This window comes from Mya arenaria, chromosome 1 (assembly GCF_026914265.1).
Source record: "Mya arenaria isolate MELC-2E11 chromosome 1, ASM2691426v1".
Classification (NCBI taxonomy): Eukaryota; Metazoa; Mollusca; class Bivalvia; order Myida; family Myidae; genus Mya; species Mya arenaria.
Genome location: NC_069122.1, coordinates 963,148 through 982,666, shown reverse-complemented (window position 1 = coordinate 982,666; position 19,519 = coordinate 963,148). Strand labels below are relative to the sequence as shown.

The window sequence follows — 19,519 nt, the reverse complement described above, 5'->3', positions numbered from 1 at the left end:
TATTTATGCGTTTTTCGAAATTGAATATTGCTTTTTATACTTTCACTTACATCTCTGGTTAGTAAGACCCGCTTCTTTATGAGTGGGTCAGCCGGGTGACAGTGCTCCTTAGCGCCCCTTGAAAAAACCTCACCCCGCTGATAAAACCTCACCCCGCTGATTAACCGACGCATAGCAAGACATGTCTTTTCGTCTGATGCTGCATCTCCACTGCCTACTGGAATCGGTCTCTCTCTGAAATATGAAAAGGGAATGTCTGCACGCACTTATTTCTGAGCTTTTCAATAATACAAATGCTATATTCGCCTGCAATATCCTATGAACATACCTTGACACAGTACGAAAACCCATCCGATGACACCAGCTTCTGTCGCTTCCGGTTGGAACCCTCTTCGACGACCTCGTACTCTACTTCGGCCTCGTCAACGACGTTGCACGACAGCATCGGCTCTCCGATCGACCTACATTGTAAGTAATTGAGATGGAATGTAAGTACAAGATTAGTGTTGCATAAAAAATGTTTAACAGCCATTCATTCTGATACAATGATAGAGAAGTGTTCATGTGTCTTAACTTAAATTTACCTTTCATGGATTACAGTTGTGTCAACAGGTCCATCTCTGGTTACATCGAATAGCTGCTCGCGACTGTCGTTGAGGCTGGGGCCTACGATGTAGGTTGCATCTGACGTCACACTGAGAACATCGCGTACTGGTACTGAAAATAAATAACAAAGGCATACGAACACATATAAAATATATATTCCTTATAAATTCATACTATTAATATATATAAATAGTGACGGTTTTTTTAATTTTATACTTACATCAATAGGTACCAAACCGTCCCTCGTAACATTACAGGGCTTGCAGACGAACTGTACTGTGGTTAACTCTTTCCTGGCTTTGAAGTAATCTTCTCTGGAGATGCCTTTTAAGATGGATATTGATGGATAATGATTGAACAGAAGAGAACAGATATTTTATAAGAACTATTATACAGTACATCTTCTTATTAACTACAATTTAATAATAAATAAACAAACACATGGAAAGAAAGTTATACATTTTAATTTTTATGAAATTCAGTAATTTATATTCTAATCAGGTAAGGATGAAAAAAACTATTATTCATCTTATATTGAATACGTATGCAAAACCATACTGGCTTAAAAGGTGTTTTTAGACATACGGTCTTATGGCGAATTGTCACATTCCACAGAGGTATCAGGCGTTGGAATTGTGACACTTTGTGTTTACAAGCTTATAAATACGTCTACAAGGATTGTTCCGACTTTCCCAGCCGCTAATTCTCACACTTACAGAATAATACCGATTATCTCTTCGCACCTCAAACAGAATATTATTTCACTCTAATATTACAGATATATTGTTTTACTCTTTTTAAAATGCATATTTGTTGTAGAATATATGTAGAACTATCAAGTTGTCGAACAGAATATTATTTCACTCTTATTACGGATATATTGTTTTACTCTTTTTAAAATGCATATTTGTTGTAGAATATATGTAGAACTATCAAGTTGTTGCCTAAAAGAAATCATATCATGGATGAATTCAAACATGTTAAAATTGAATGCAGACAAAACTGAATTAATTATTTTTTCAAGTCAAAAACACTCCAAACTTGTTGAAAATCTAGAACTGGAAATTGGCGATACGAGCATAAAACCATCAAAAACTGTTCGAAACCTTGGTGTTACGCTTGATTCGAACATGCACATGGACCAGCATGTTAATTCGGTGACTCGAACATGCTATGGTCAGATACGACAGATCGGTCACATTCGGCCATATTTGACCGCTGATGCCACCAAGACTCTCATAAACTCGCTTGTGACATCACGGTTAGATTATTGCAATGCTCTCTTGTATGGCGTGCCGAAATCAACAACGAACAAACTGCAAATTGTTCAAAACACAGCTGCACGTATCATTACGAAAACAAGCCGTTTTGAACACATAACACCAATCCTTAAAGACCTTCACTGGCTTCAAATACAAGATAGAATTAAATATAAAATTATCATTCAAACTTTCAAGACTTTGCATGGTCAGTCACCGGTTTACATGAGCGACTTAGTAGAGGTTTACGTGCCAACTAGAAACCTGAGATCAGCAAGTGCAGCAACCACCCTTGTGCCACAAAAATGTCGACTGGTCTCTTACGGTGATAGGAGTTTCAAAGTTGCTGCCGCAAAACTATGGAATTCTCTCCCGGACACTCTCAGAAAAGAATCATCACTTAATTCATTCAAAAGAGCTCTCAAAACACAACTTTTCAAAACTTCCTACAACGTATAGATAACAACTGTGGCTGTTTTTATCCCTACTTATTTTTACGATACAGAACTACAGTAACTGTATATGTATATATATATATATGTATATATATATATTTGGTTTCATGTTGTTGATTTCTTATTCTTATTTTACTTTTTTTTTATGCTGATTTTATTGCATATAGCATTTTAGACACTTTATGTATGTGTGTTTTTTTTGACAACATATGAGTTTCACTTGAATTGGTTTAATATGTTAAAATATGTCACTTTTGGTGATTTCCACATATCTGCGATATGTCACATGTTTAATTGTAAAGCGCCCTTGAACGTATTTTTTATGAAAAGGGCGCTCAACAAATCTGGTCTAATAATAATAATAATAATTGTCACCTGTTTGCAATTCATATCCATAAAACAAACATTATTCAGGTATAATATGAAAAGGTAATGATATCGGTGTTATATACCGCAAGGTTCATGCTGCGTGGTACATACAACACAAAAGGAACACAAATATGTACATCGCGTCTGTCCTATGGATATACAGAATTATGTTTAAACACTACTGTTTATGATACAATAAACATAACAAAGAAACATAGCAAAAATTTTATACTAGGGAATCACAAGTCAGACCATTTTCTGCACGTGCTTTTTGTACCGTTAGCCAACGAAACGAGGCGAATTTCCATTCATAAAATATCCCGAGTTTAAGGGACTTGTTTTTACAACAGATCTGTTAGTATACATGCCAAATTTTAAGCTGTACAACTTTGTATTACATTGATTTCCTTAATCATGCCTGTTAGCGATTTGTCACTGTACCCGGTGGTAAAATTACCTCAATTGTTATTTTCCGTCATGTTGTTTACCCAGTTGCCTGTATATGTTATTACATGTCTGTTGTAACGATATGTTACCGTGACAAAATAAAAAGTCAATGTGTGTGTGTGTGTGTGTCAATGACAACAGCTTTGATATACCTTTGGCGGTACGTGCATTTTAATCTAAATTACATGAGTTATGGGAAAGTGTTATACATTTCTATACGTTTTTGTGTCTATAAAACATATTACTTGCACCTACCTGTATCGCAGACTCTATGCTGCCAACGGTCACATACATCGCAGGTGATGGCATGTTGCAGTGGCTTCACAACCTTATCACACTCAATACACAAATCAGAATCAGACATTATAATTGTTAATAAAAATCCATTTCATTACACAATAAAATAAAAGTAGCACAACAACGCGTTTATAAGGTCCAATACACGAAAATTTAACAGTAGCACAGCAACACGTTTAAAACAAATGGTACCCACTTTTAGAAACAATTTAATATATATACTTACGTTGTTTATATTACTCAAATCTTCTTTAATCAACTGTAAATAACATTAACAAATTAAAGACAATTATTCATTCACACGTTTTTGAATGTCTTTTTCACACCCACAACACTTACAGTTTGCCTTGCAAAGAACGCATGGTTTAAAGACAATTTTTCTTTGATGTCTTTAATGATCAATTAATAATTAACAGAACAGAACAGAACAGAATATTTATTAGACTTGAGCATAACAAGCTTATCGTCATAATAGCATATACAAACAAAAATACACATATATATATATATATATATATATATATATATATATATATATATATATATATATATGGCATGCAACAATTTTAACACATAGCATATTATACGCTAAATACATTTGATTTGATTGTTTCTGGGATATACATGTGAGAATGAATAAATATCATATGATATAATTTTTAATTGAATATTACATACTGTCGGACATTATTTAAGATTGATCAAACAGTAACATGCATTGGTTATGTATATAGCCGCATATGACTGCGTATAATAGGTACTGAAAGTATATTTGATTTCATCGTAAGGACCAGGAAAATAATGCAAACATGTACCGAAATAACAAAACATAAGGACAATACACCAACCCAATATGAGTTTTTACCCTATCAAAAATAAGATAGAAAACATCCATGACACATACTTTATATCAACGAATCACGAAGTTTGAACGCCTTATCACAATACATTGCTAATTTTCTAATGAGTATTTTATTACTACTTTGCATCAATAAAATATATTTCATCAAACTAATATGAGTATAAAAGTACTAAGGAATATACTGGCGTCTAAGGTCTGCATACACAGGGCATTTAAGAACAAAATGGAATTCGTCCTCAATCTCATTTAAAATACACAATGTGCATTTTCTTTCATGTCTAGGAATTTTATTATGTCGACCTATCTCTATATTTAATTTATGCGAAGAAAGACGTAATTTAGCCAAAACATTTCTATATTTTGTATTTTCTACCAGACTGAGATACGCTGATTGTTCAAAACTAGTTTTAATTTCACGGTATACATCTAGAGCAGAGGATAAATCTAACCCAGATCTCCAATTACTAATATAAATATCTCGAAGTCTACTCCGAAGCACAGGCACAAAACATTCAATTTTCACAGAACCAGGATAAAGCCATACTTCATTAAGACCAGATGATTGAAGGATGTCACGAACTCTTGACACCCAGCTCTTGGTTGACACGTTGTTATCTACATTATAAATTTGATCAAGTAATATAGCATTTAAAATACAGTTTTCTTGCTTTACTGAGTGGAGAAGTATTTCACCATTCTAATATGACGTTCTATGTACAATGGGAACCTACCCAACTCTCCATACAAGGCCAAAGTGTTAGTGGATTGTTTAACATTTAACACCCATTTACAAAATTTCTTATGTACTCTCTCTGAGACTTCCGCATTCATATAACCCCACACTTCAGAGCCGTAGTTTAAAACAGATAACACATAAGAGTCGAAGAGATTAAACATGATATTAATTAGAACTTTAATATTACGAACCAGCCCCATAAGTGCGTGCAGTGATCGCAACCCCTTTCCTGCAAGTGTTTTTGCAGCTTGAATAAAAGAACCGCCACTGGTAAAAACAACACCTAGATAATTAAAAGAACCAACAATTTCAACTTCCTGATTATTATACAACCATTTATCATTATTGCCCAACCTACCACCTTTCCTAAACACCATAACCTTAGTTTTATCAATGTTAACCGTGAGGTTCCATTTGCGACAATATGAATATAAACTTTTTAAAGAGTTCTGCAAACCATCCTTTGTCTCTGAAATAATAACAGCATCGTCTGCAAATAACAGTAGATGTATTGAAATATGGTCGACAGTAATGCCGTCATTTATATTTTCTTGCAAATGCATTTCAATATCGTTCAAGAAAAGTGAGAAAAATATCGGAGAGGCTATCTCCCCTTGAAATAAGCCAAGGTTACTGTTGAAAAAATCTGACAATGTTCCCAGGTGTTTAACACAAAGTTTCACCTCGCTATACATAGATCGAACAATGGACAAAATTTTACCGTCGATTCCCAATTTTATAAACTTATACCAAAGCCTACTTCTATCAATGCAATCATAAGCTTTTTTATAACCAATAAAACAGCAAAACAGCTTCTTTTTTCTTTCAAACTGTTTTTGAATCAACGAGTGCAAAATAAAGACAGGATCAACCGTACTATACTTATTTTTAAAACCAAACTGAGCATCTGTGAAAATACTATTTTCTTCAGCCCACAATTTCAGCCTTTCATTTAGTACGATAGTAAATAATTTTGAAAAACAGCTAGTAAGAGTTATCCCCCTGTAATTGTTAGGGTCTGATTGGTTTCCCTTTTTGTAGATTGGAATAACAACACCAGTTGCCCATGATCGAGGGAACGATTTCGTGTTCAATATATGATTAAAAAAGGAATTCAATGGTCTAATAATGTGTGGTACTGATACCTTAAAATACTCATATAAAACGTTGTCAATAGCCTTATTCGAACCTAACTTCTTGATAGCTTTCAAAATTTCATCATCTGAAATAGGCACATCTAATGACTCGAACGTAGAGTTATGGTCTAAACCAGAATCAAATTCCCCAATAAAATCATTATATTCTTCCTCGCCTCTGAAATCACCACCTGACATAAGATTACTGAAGAAAGTTTGAAATTCCTCATTAGAAATAGTATCACCATTATTTGCTTTTTTCCCGTTTTTAAATATTTTCCAAAACTCCCTCGGAGACTTCCTTCTTAAATCGTTCATTTTACGACTACGTGTAAAGTTAAATGAATTTTTTGACCTCCGACACTGATACTTATAATCTTTTTTGCCACATACAGCGAAATTCGATCAGTATCCGAAAATGTAAGGTTAAATTGGCATACAACGTTTTTATACACGTCATATTTGCGTTTACATTCAGCATCAAACCAATCCTGTTTAACTTTTCCGTCTTGGAAATAAAAGACTGGCGTTTGAGATTTTTTTTTGAAAATACTTATTTCCTTTATCACATATATATTTAGTAAAAATCGAAGTCAATCTATCTACATCCCCCTCCCCGCTAATTTCAGAATTTAAATCAAATACCAAATTGTCTATATTATTTAAAATATCACTCACAAAAGCGTCTTTATACTTTATATCAAATTTATAATATTTATTTTTAGTATTGCTGCTACTCGGATCCCTGTGTACTGTATTTACCTTGAATGAAAACGTCAATGGTGCATGATTCGAAAACGTATTAAAATCACCCACTGAGAAATTGTCAAGCAGATTGAAATTATCATGATGTGTCAATAAATAATCAACGACACTAGCCCCGTTATGGGTCATACAGGTAAAATTCCCACGGTCTCCCGGCCATCGACCGTTAACTATTCGCAGATTGGTTGCCTTACAAAGGTCAAGTAAAAAATCGCCAAAACGATTAGAAGTCATATCTCGCGAGGTGCGAGGCGTGGGAGTATCTATAGTAATTACGTCATTGTCATCAATACTACGATCAAATTGAATGAAATCGCCTTTACTACCAGTACGGCTATTAAAGTCACCCGACAAAAATATTTTCCCACGCTGACTTAACAATATAATTTCTTGTTCTAGCTGTGTGAAAACATCAACACTATACATATTGTGGACCGGCGATGACTCCGGAGCAATATAAGTAAAGCAAATATATACATCATCATCAATATGGAAAAAATTCTTATCTAGTTTAACCCAAATAATGCAGTCTGTTGAATTTTGTACAAGTTTAACTCCATTTCTAATATTATCTTTAATATATACAATTAGGCCTCCACTTGACCGTTTCGCTCTTCGATGTTGGTATTTACGGTAAGAATGAATAGGGTTTGAATATCCTTTTATGTCAATAATTGAGTTCTTATTTGTCCACGACTCACTCAGGCATATTATGTCATACTCACAGATGAGATCAACAAAATCTTTCGACGACTTTTTCTGAGGAGTGAGTCCTTCTATGTTCCAGGAGAGGCACTTAAAAACATTCTCACACACTTCCTAACAGGGTCCGCGGTAGAGATGGTTGTTGATAAATAGCTTATCGACCTTAATAAAAGCCTCTTTGCCGTCCTTCCGGGCCTGGAGCATGATGGGAACCAGTTTCCGGCGCTGCTCCACAACCTGCTTAGGAAACTGTTCCGAGATCCCGTACTGTGTTCCTTTAAATTCCTTCGCCGCCCGACGAACTTTCTCACGATCAGGGAAGTCGGAGAACTTGGCCACAAACGGCCGGGTCTTATCACCTTGGTAGGGACCGATCCGATGCGCTCTCTGCAGTCGTATTACTTCTGTAACATTGTCTATTTTAAGCTTTTCTTGAATAAACTGTAGTATCTTTTGCTCGCAGATTTCATCTTTTTCCTCAGGTATTTTGTGGAACAATAAATTGTCACGCATACTGCGGCATTTGAGATCTAATATCTCAGATTTCAGGGTATTCTCTGTTACCCTATGCTCCTCTTCAAACTTTTTCATTTTTTGGGTAAAGCTGTCTAAGTCTTTATGTTGTTTACTTATTTCGGATAAGGTTTGGCTGTCAAATTCGCGACTCCGCTCGATGTCACGCACCTTGCTCTCAAGATCATTGATCTTGGTATCCATGCTTTGTATTCTGGTATTTATAGTGTTTACACTAGACTGTATGGAATCTAGGCGAGCAAGTTTACTATCCATACTATCTAATCGCTTAATTATCATAGTAACTAGGTCGTTGTTCACTGACCCTGGTGAATTGGGCGTTGCCTGTCCGCTGTTTGTTACCCCAGGGGTCAGCGATCCCCAGACCGGGTATGGGCTTGCGGCCATGCTCATATTTTGGGGGTACATGTAACCCGGGCTGCAATACTGTGCCTGTGGGGTCTGCGGTAGTTGATATTGGCTATTTGTAATACCACTGTTACTACTCTGACCTTTGTCATTGCTTTTATCATTGATAATGTCCATTGTTTGTTTTCGTTTTTGTTCCCGCCTTTTACTTGGAGTCTCTTGTCGTTGTTCTCCTGGCGAAGTTTTTGATTTTTTTCGTTTCCTTGTCATTAAAAGTGCTTAATAAGTCCATAGAGTTACACTTCAGCTAGTTTAAATAATTATATCCTTCATAAAACAAAAAAAAGAAATCCATTTTTTATCACTGCTCGAATTTTCCAACCGCCATTTTACACCCATGCGCACAAAATAACAATTATAACAAATAAACTTTCTTAGATTTTCTAACATTTTATATTAAAAATCATTAAAAATAGTTATTTAGATTTTTTTTTTATGTCAGTCATATCATTGTTTTTCATGCATATTTGTCTATTTGTAAATTTAAATATGTTATTTACAACTTATTTACAGATCTCATTTACATTTATAAGACGACCTACAATGTTTTACTTTATACTCAAGATAAAAAATAAAATAAAATTAAGGGGCCGAAATGTCTCTGTTGAAAATCACTAAGGGGCCGAAACGTCTCGAGTCATTTTAATTAAGGGGACGAAATGGCAGGGCCGAAACATCTTAGGGGCCGATTTGTAGGCCGATTTGGTAAGGGGCCGATTTGTCTTGATCCCTTTTAATCGACCTATCAACTGGTAAATCGAACTCGTATCCATGACGTCATTGCAAAACATTGATTTTTTTCCAGTTGTTATTGAACGAAAACAATGTCACTTGTTCAATATATTTTATACTATTTTGTGCTGTTGGCATATTTTATTACACAGGTAAACATATTCTTTATCAGTTCATTATTTTGTCTTGTCGATGTCACTTTTAAAGGTTGATGATTCAACTGTTTAACATAATGATGGCTAGTCAAGTGCTAGTCCAAATAATTGTACGTTGACGGATTTTTTTTAGATTTTTGATATGGCAAATCCTTCACATACAAATTGTTTAGTATCAAAAGTGGGTAGTTGTTCCGTTCAGGATTCCGGGTTAAAGCATATAGCGTCTATAAAATATCATAAAAACAAGAAATATTACCAGATAATGTTATTTTATATTAGTTCCGTACACAAAAAAATAAATATCCAACTTATAATTATGAGTTTGACGTCTTTTTTTCATTTCATTCTGTCAAAACATAACGATATATACATGAAGGGCACCTGCAAGGCTTTAGGGCACAGTTTTAAATCGCTCGGAACATTTTGGCCATGGCCGAGTTGTTACCATTGTATAACAAGGACTATCTTGAAGCTTTTTCGGAGGAGGCCGAGCTATTACGATTGTATCGAGTTGTTCCCCTTCGCATAATTGTTGTCTGTGTCAGTCAACTTTCGTTTTATTGGAAAGGTAAACAACTTGTTTTAATGCACTTAATGCTTGTTTAGTGCAAAATAACATTTCACTTACATGGTAAAATATGAATATAACTCTTTATGATCAATTTCAACCATAAAATACTTCACTTAAAACAATTTCAATATTTTTAAAACACCCCCGTTTTTTGCACATTCCCGTTTAGACGCTAGGGATTGGAAGAATCCCGTATAACACGTCTATTATTTTAGACTAGTCAAGTGCCAGTGTGTTGTCTGTTGTTGTGACAGTTGTCTACTATTTATTTAGATCCGTTTCCCTTGTGTGGGGTTTCTGAGTTACAGATAAGCTGCGTATTTGCGTAAATACGTAATTAAAATCATAGAAAACGCAATTGGTTTAAAATTCAATGAGGAACAAAACGCATAAGAAAAGACAGAATATGCAATTGATTTAAATGAGAAGCGTAATAAAATAAAAAATGAAAATGGAAACTCATTTCATCTAATTCGGCGATTTCAATTTGGTCAATTGATTTAACTCAGTTTAAAATAGATTATGGTTTCTGTAATTGGCCGATCATTTTTCGGAAGCAAGTTGCATAGAATCGAATACCTCTTTGTTCGACTAAACACTTCAGTTGATTGACAAGTGAATACCATGATATACAATTATTGACGGATGCAGACGGAAACTCACTAGTTCATATGCAAGCTTTCCCACGAACATGTTAAAGGCATCGCAGGGTCAATAATTGATCAGATTGTTGATGACATGCATAGTTGTTCTAGACATTGTTAGTTATACTAAGTGTTAATTTGTTTTGAAATTCTAGTTTAATTTGTAATGTGAACAATACCCTATACAGCAACTTTAAACACTCGGTTTCACTCTATTTTAATTATTTAGTTGTTACCAGTTATTGTTGCCAATCACACTAATCAAAGACATTTGTTAAATGTATACTCAATTAAAATCAAAACAATGGGGTAATAGAAACTTGAAATACTATAAATTTATAATATGAGCTACCCATTTCTTTCAAGAGTGTTGAGTAATACTCAAATACATTGGAAAACTTCTCTGTAACATTGGATGTAACTTTGGGTAAAAATGTCTGAAAATTTTAAAAAGGATACTTCCAGATCCTCTGTATTAACGTAAACCATGGCACAAACACCAGAGTGTATGATTCAGAGCCACATTATTTATCACAAAATGGGGCATATATAACAACACATTATTACTATTCAATATTACCGTAAATGACTGGGTATTAGACACACTTTTTTTCCTCAGATTTTGATGCAAAAAAATGCCTGCGTATAATACCCAGTAACAATTTTTTGAACTTTTTTTCTGATGTCAATTTCAAGCCGAGAGTTTGTTTAGATTTATGTAGAAAGGGATGTTAATCGCGTCATATTGATCGAGTATATACGGGTTAAAACGGCAGTTGAAGATCGGGATACGGTATATCGTAAGACGTTTATAATTTCAACAAAAATATTTTATATTTGGACACCCATAATTATTTCCCAAAATAATTTATTTTGGGTAGCTAATTTTCGGACACCCAAAGGACATCAATCATAACTTTAATAGTTACCAAGTTTCACAGACGAAGAATATTGATTTTTATCTTTACACTGCCTGGCTAGATTACCTAACCGTATACACCACTGTGACAATTTAATTAGTTACTACCCATCCTAAACGATTTATTGCCTGTTGAAAAGGAAGTGTGATATATTTATTTGAGGATTAAACAAACAACAAGGGCAATCAAGGGATTAAGAAAACATCGACATGGCATGTTTGTAAAACGATCTGCCAATAAGCTTTCAAACTTGTACCACACTTATAGACTATATGAAGCAATAATCGTACAGTTATACATTAATCCTGCATAGCAATGTCCATGCTCTCCACGAGATCCTCGTGGGCATAACTGTAAGTTATGTGACGTCACACAGTGTGACTCTTTGATCTGAAGCCGATAGAATGTGTTTATTCAGTTCAGTGCATGTATAAAATGGTGTTTTAATTAACTTCATGAAGGATTTACACTTATAGGCGTAATAAATAAGTTTATGACCATTGATTACTACGGATAAATTAATAAGTGGTAAAAAGCAAACATGAAGAAAAAAGGCAGGTTAAACAAACATGTAAATAAAATAATTTTCTATGTATTGGGAGAGCGAAAAAAATAATTAATTTATGGTGTCCGAACTCTTGTGAATTACGGTATTCAATATTATTTTGAATAATAAATTGAATTAAACAATAATCAAACTTACATATAAAAAAGCAAAGTTGGGCACTGTCAAAATATTTTTTGCTTAACATAACTTTTCATTCTCGACAGTATGGTTTTAAAGATAACCATCGCCATTTTCACGAAAAAAATTTTTTTTGTCACTGTCAACAAACATGGTGGCTGAAAATGCCGGACGATTTTGACATTTTTTCTATGCGTCTTTTAACCAAAAACATAGATTAAAGGTTTTTTTCTCGGATTTTTCACAGATTTTTTTCCCTGCGTCTAATACCCCCTATCGTCTTATACCCAGTCATTTACGGTACTGTAAAATTGTGTGAGGTTGTGAAACATTGATCAGGTTACAGGTTACCTGGAACAATTTTCAACTTCCGCAATGACGGTACTAAAGCAACATGGACACAACTTTATTGAACACCTTTCTTAGTTACAACTGATATCAGTCACTTCAATGGCTTTCGGCGAAATGTTTGATATAGAAATAATAAATATATTATGTATACTTATTACTAGGCATGGAAAGCCTTACAGGTCCTAGCTTTTTAGTGCCTTCCTGTGAGGTGGTTTATCTGCAATGAAGGAATCTTGAAAATAAGTCATTGTTTTACAAGCAATGTCTTATTATGCTGGGATATAAACTATGCTGTATCTTGACAACTCTCAACTGTATATCCTGAGCCCAAAAATATTAAGTAGATCCGTTGTTTAAGCTTACCAGTATATTTCATTGAGATTTACAAACAGTTATGTTTTTGTTAATTTAATATTCCTTATTGTTCTATGTTAAAGGTGATTGCTGAAACATGCAGTGATGGATCTGTGTAAGTATTATAACCATAAGTGTCCCATGAAACATTATGTGAAAAATACCTTGAGTATGTTACATACTTACATGAAACATGTCAAGCATTTCGAGGTTTCATTGAAATCAAAGCCATGTGCACATTTTTAAAAAATCTTGGTCTAACTAGTATTTGTTACAAATATTAGTACCGTACATTAAACATGAGCTTCTTCCATTCCTGGTACAGCCTGGAAATTTTCCAGTCTGGCTGCATTCATCGGAATTGCCTGTCCGAGTACCAGAGATCAATGACGAAAAATATGCATGTTAAAGCACTGGCATTTTTGTTTACACCATAAAATGTATTATTGTAATGTTGCAGATGTACTGGCGGTCGTGAGTGCTGCATGCATGGATGTTGTGTCCCGGGTGACAGCCATGCCAATGATGATGACGATGAGCGGAGATACGCCTACAGTTACCGTCTCTCCATATGGAACATGTGGTATTTCTGGTAAGAGTGATGTAAATTGATGAAAACATCAATCGAATAAATAAAACCTCTTAATTATCTCAAAGACAGTAGTTTAACTATATAATCTTCTGTGGGTTGTACATAACGCATGATTGATAGCCATGAAATGAAGACAAGTGTCACAATTAAGATATTATCATGATGGATTTTGATTATTTTTTAAAGTTTGAGGTTCTGTTCTTTACATGAAAACAATAAAGTGCTATATTAATCAACAAAGCTTTTTTTCACCAGGTTTGTGATTCTGTTTCTGATGATGTCATGTTTCGGTGGCTGTGGCTATTACAAGCAAAGGCAGCGTATCATCCAATCCCATGGGGCTGGGGCGACTCGCCCAAGCTTCATATCCATATTCCAGACAACCCGACGGCGTCCAATGCCCATGGACCGATACCCAGAAGCCATGATTTACGCTGGGTACCCGACAGCTGAGCCAACGGTGCCAGCTGGATTTGCTCCACCACCTTATGCTGAGGTAAGAAGGCTCTTTGTCTTTATTTGCTTCAGAGATTCTGAAATGTAGGATCCAGATCTAGGTCATTATCAATCAATCATATGCCTTCTGATGAGAAATATGTTATATTCATAAAAAATATACTTTTAAAAGCAAATTTATTAACGTCTTACAAGTAAAAGCACATGGACTGAAATTTCAAAAGGTACTGTTCTCCACATAAAAACAATATTGTACATTATTAATTTCCTTATGGATTTTATGAGTGATAATTCTTGATATATGTCATATATGCTGTTCCTATTTCAGGTTATAAATCACTCAGACTTGTACCCACCCACCTCCAAAACCACCCAGCCTAACACACAACCGCAATATACAGGTAATCTTTTGATTTATTAAAATTAATCTTTTGATTTATTAAGTTTGTTCTTTACGCTTTATTATATCATTATAGTTGGATCATATCTGGCAGGGATTGTATTTAAAACACCATGTAACTGATTGTGAGTTTTTCTCATGATCATTATGAGCACAGCCTGAATTGTGTTTCTAGCAGGTTGGTGATTGATGTCTACATGAACATCATGCTGAAATTGTCATGTTGGCCACAACTCAGTTGATAACTGTTAATATTCACACTGAACTTGGTACACAAGTTTATTTTGACAATGCACTTGTGTGCAAAATATTTTCATGAGGTCTGCCCCCTCTTTCAAATAAGAAAACTGGATGAGCAAATGGCATCTAATTGTGGGCTGTTTTTCATAACAAAATTGACAATATCGATTCTGTGATGTGTCAAAACTTAAGTATTACTCATAGACTTACCAAATTTTGCTGTAATAAATAAAAGCTTGAATGGGGGGGGGGGGGGAATGGATTATCTTGACTGTAGTGAAATGAACACAATTTCATGCATATACTAATATGAATCATGAAGAACATACTGAGATGCACAACAGAACAAAGGTTTATGGAAGTTTATTGAACTAAACTTTGTATGGTGTCTTAACTTAAGTGTAAAGGTTTCATTTTTGTGATTTTACTTCTTTGCAGGTTATCCTGTTTCTTCAAACAATGAACCAACAAATCAAATGCCTCAACCACCTCCTTATTCTGAAGTAGCCAATCAGGTCGCAACTAATGTGCAAGCAGCCAATCAAAATGTGCCACATCAAAACCAGCCATCCAATCAGAATGAAGCTCAGTGAAAATTGTTTGCTTGTGTTATATAAACATGTGAAGAGCTGCTTTTCTTACGCACCATTGAACAGTTGTTGAAAGTTGATTTACTTTTTATACAGGGTATGCATACCAGACTGTGTAGACATATTCACAAACAATTATTTACTACATGTAAAAAAATCCCCTAATGATTTAAATTATATTTTTTCTAACTTGGTAAGCCAATTTTACACATTACAAAAATATCCATTTACATTTTACAACACATCTATGCAGGCATTTTACAAATCCATAATCAGGGCATTTTAAACACAAATTTGAATGAGGTCAGGCCTTTTAACTTTGGGAAATTTAAATGTGTAAACGTTTTTTTTCTAAAATTAATGGAAGAAGTTTATTTTAGGCCTCTGTCAAAGAAGGTCTAATGCCCTGATAATATTGGATGAGGTGATTTCATCAAAACATACAGATGGAGGTACATCATTACGTAGTCCTGGTGATTGATCATGTGCAATGTCATTCAGTAGTTCTAGTAAATGAAGTAATAAATGTTCTCTTTGACGAGCATATACCTGGTGTTTGCACCATTTTCTGCTTTATGATAGTGAAAATGTTATGTAAAAACTGCATTTTTTTGCATTAAAATATTAGATATATTCCAGCACTTACACCATGATATGTTTGTAAAGATTATACAGGTGTTAAGTTATTTCATATTTAAAGATTTATTGTTGATATACTATATAGTACAGCGAATGGAGATATTTATGTCAAGTCACTCTTTTAATATTTGTCCCGATTTGCCATACAATCAAACATCAGTATACATTCAGTTGGGACAAAAAATGAAGATGTCATTTCTGAAAGGACATAACAATCACAAAAGATTTTGCTGTGCAGTTACTTCAGATGAGTTTTAACATAAATATAATCAAAATACATGAAAAAACAACATTTCAGTGAGATATTTTGTTTCATTATATTTCATCTCGTCAACACAAACAGTCAATATTTCCATGAAAATTTGCCTTTTGGTCTTGACTAACTTAAATATAAACAATATGTCACTGATTCAGAAAGAAACAATTATCCACTCCAGAATATGTTATTGATTTCATATAACAGTGTACATGTAATGTATTAATGAGACAGTTTTGTTGTTAGTATCTAGTCATATTTAGGTGTGATAATAGTATGAATTTTTTTTTTTTGATAAATGACTTTAAGGACTACACGAATTCTATACTTGTTGTCTTTATCATGTGTTACAAAGCGCAGAAATCAAGCATTTTTAGCTTTTAAACTGTATTAAGCAAATGCTTGCATTTTGCATTGCTAATGATACTAATGCACCCTGCATAACACTTTAATATTGAATTAATCAATTTTATTGTTAAATACACTTTCACAAATTAAAATTTTATATTGATTTTATATGCCTTTAAGTGGTGTTGATCATTGCTTTTGTAATCTCATTGTATATTGGTTAGTTTGTTTCAATACATTTTCAACATTCTCAAATATTGCTCTCGTACCAAAAACAGTCTGATCAAAATCACCCATGTTTCTTTTGGTAAAAAATAGATATAAAATGGGGATTGGGCTTAGCCCAAAGTGATCTTATTTATGAAGTTTTGCACATTTAGAGCACCAGGCTTGGTAAGTCTATCAAAATCTGCATCCGTACAGCTGTTTACCCACCTATGGTCATGTTAACAATCAATTTTGTATTGTAGGGCTATCGCTCGACAAGATATTTAAGGTCCTGGTTTTCTTTGCTTACATTTAAAACTATATGCCATGTTTTCTTTTTACCACATGAAAATCCTGAATGGGATTGTTCTTAACATATAGATTTGGATTCTGATAACATCGAAAACTGCCGTTTTATGTTGTTGTTTTGTTTCATTTCTGTACTTTCAACATTAATTAGTATTTTTCATTACAATTGAGCATTGTTGAAGATCAAAGAATTACTTTTTATGATTTTATGGATTTTGGAAAAGTCGTTAAATCGTCTACACTTATGTTGTTGCTGTGCTGGTGTTGTTGTTGTTGTGCTGGCCCCTATGTCATAGAAATACTCAAACCTCAATCTCAGTTTAACACATAAGAACATCGAGCCCAAATTACTTAAACAATCTTAATTCCCTTATAAACACATTGTGTTTTGTCTTGGTATCTTCCCTTATAAACACATTGTGTTTTGTCTTGGTATCATTTCTGTAATGTTCCCGTTTTGACAAATCTTTACACAGAATAATGAATTAATCTTAATGTTAATTAAAATAAGCTGGTTTTGATCATGTAAAATTAAGTTCAAGCAAGTAGTTGGGCTCAATCAAATAAGATACTTAAGCTTGATAAGCTTACGAATTTTCAATAATTTGGGTCAGGGGATTCATTCAGGATTGAGAGCATTGTTTAAGACTATTGTCCAGTTGTAAAATTGTTTTTTCTCATCCTTTGCATCAAAATAGTTATTTTAGGACGAACCTTGTAATGAATATAAATAAGAATGCCCTTGTTAGAAGGGTAAAAACACGATCAATGTTCAGTTACTTTGATGTTATGTTTTAAAATAATAAGATATTAATGAGATATAACTAATTATTTTTGTTATATATTGGCCTTGTGTTGTTGTTGTATGCAGAGTGAGATTACTAAGAAATACACCTTACATGATTGTGTAACAAGTATCGTGAATCTGGCTTTAAACCTTTGTGGAGATGAGCATTTTTTTTTTCAATTTCAAAATTACATGTCAAAAGCAAGATTAAATGCAGTCTTTGTATTTAAATGGCAATTTTACTTTTAAAAGTTAATCAGTGTATGGATGTTTTTAACAGATAAGAAGTGTTTTGATGCTTTAAACAAATTATTATGGGTTGGCGGTTATCATTTTATCAGAACTTGAACCAAATGTTTAATATGTTACATTTCTTTCATATCATTGTTTGCATTTATTAAAATTTGATCTTGAGTTTTGAATATTATCCAAGAATAATTGTTAAAGTTTTAATTCTGGATGTTAAGTGTACATTTTTATGTTCATGGAATGATTTCGAAGTGTATGAAATAGGTCTAAAACACCACAATGGTTGTTTTTCATTTAACTTCAAGAAGTTCATGTTTAATTGAAAAAGAGGGCTAAACTGTTTTTTAAATTTTAGATGTTTTTTTTCTGATTCAGCTTATAAGACCGGTACCAATATTTTGGACAATTGACAATGTTTTCTTTCTTTTATGTCTATAACACATATTGTTTTCTGATGAAATTGATTATAAATTTCATGAACTGGTCAGTTATTCAATTTTGCCTCTTTTTTACATGGTTGTAATTTATTCATCATTTATATACACGTATGTTAAAATTCTCTGTTTTATAATAATAAATTTGTCCTTGTCAATGTCTTTTTGTGAGTTGGTTTATAAGCATGATTTGTGACAAAAGCTGACATCTTAGTCCGTTTCCTGGTAGAGGCTGGAGGAAGTAGGATGAAATTATTGGTCCCAGGTAGAAACCGGTCTTGGTGTCCATTTGGAGAAGAAAGAGAAAGTGCTGTTCAGGTTGGGTTGGAACCTAAAACGTCTTTGAGAAAGGTTGACACATATACATCATCGCCTTTCTCATCAATGCAAGAGTGATGTAAATTTTATAGACTTAACTGAGGGAATTTTTGCATAGACAGCCAAAATCAATGTCTCCATTTAATGCAGTGACCATGCCATGTAGATTTATATAAATGTATGCCCATCAGGCAGTGGGCAGTTCCAGATTTTTCAGCCAGTTCTAAAGCCCCTACCCATACCAATTGTGCAGTACAGGGACTATTTTTTATTCATTACTAAGTCAATTGCTCACAAACAAATCCATGAGCTCTTAAAGCTGCACTCTCACAGATTGAACGTTTTGACAACTTTTTTATTAATTGTCTTAGAACGAGCCAATTTAGGCGAAAATGCATGGAAACTAGTTATATAATACTGCTGACAAAAGGTCAGATCACAGATTTTCATATTTAAGTAAAGAAATTAATGTTTTATGCAATTTTCTTAAACCGTTAGTAACAGTTTAAGCCATAAAACATTAATTTTCGAACAGAAATATGAAAAACTATGATCTATTTTTTATCAGCAATCTTATATCATTGGTTTGAAGATGTTTACGCAAAAATGCTCTTTCCAAGACAAAAAATAAAAAAATTGTAAAAATGGTATATCTGTGAGAGTGCAGCTTTAATTGTTAAACCTGGTCAACCAACGGTCA

At 33.7% G+C, this 19,519-nt stretch overlaps 2 protein-coding genes across 2 annotated transcripts; one reads left to right on the top strand and one right to left on the bottom strand.

Annotated features, from left to right (window-relative positions):
• Positions 1 to 7,751: 7,751 nt before the first annotated feature.
• On the bottom strand, positions 7,752 to 8,558 carry LOC128234967 (uncharacterized). Its single transcript, XM_052949626.1, has one exon. The coding sequence runs from the start codon at positions 8,556 to 8,558 to the stop codon at positions 7,752 to 7,754; it is 807 nt and encodes a 268-aa protein (XP_052805586.1).
• Positions 8,559 to 9,341: 783 nt separating this feature from the next.
• Positions 9,342 to 18,659, top strand: LOC128235201 (uncharacterized). Its single transcript, XM_052949961.1, has 6 exons — positions 9,342 to 9,463; positions 13,078 to 13,109; positions 13,455 to 13,586; positions 13,842 to 14,082; positions 14,371 to 14,443; positions 15,121 to 18,659. The coding sequence occupies exons 1-6, from the start codon at positions 9,404 to 9,406 to the stop codon at positions 15,273 to 15,275; spliced, it is 693 nt and encodes a 230-aa protein (XP_052805921.1). The 5' UTR covers positions 9,342 to 9,403; the 3' UTR covers positions 15,276 to 18,659.
• Positions 18,660 to 19,519: the final 860 nt, after the last annotated feature.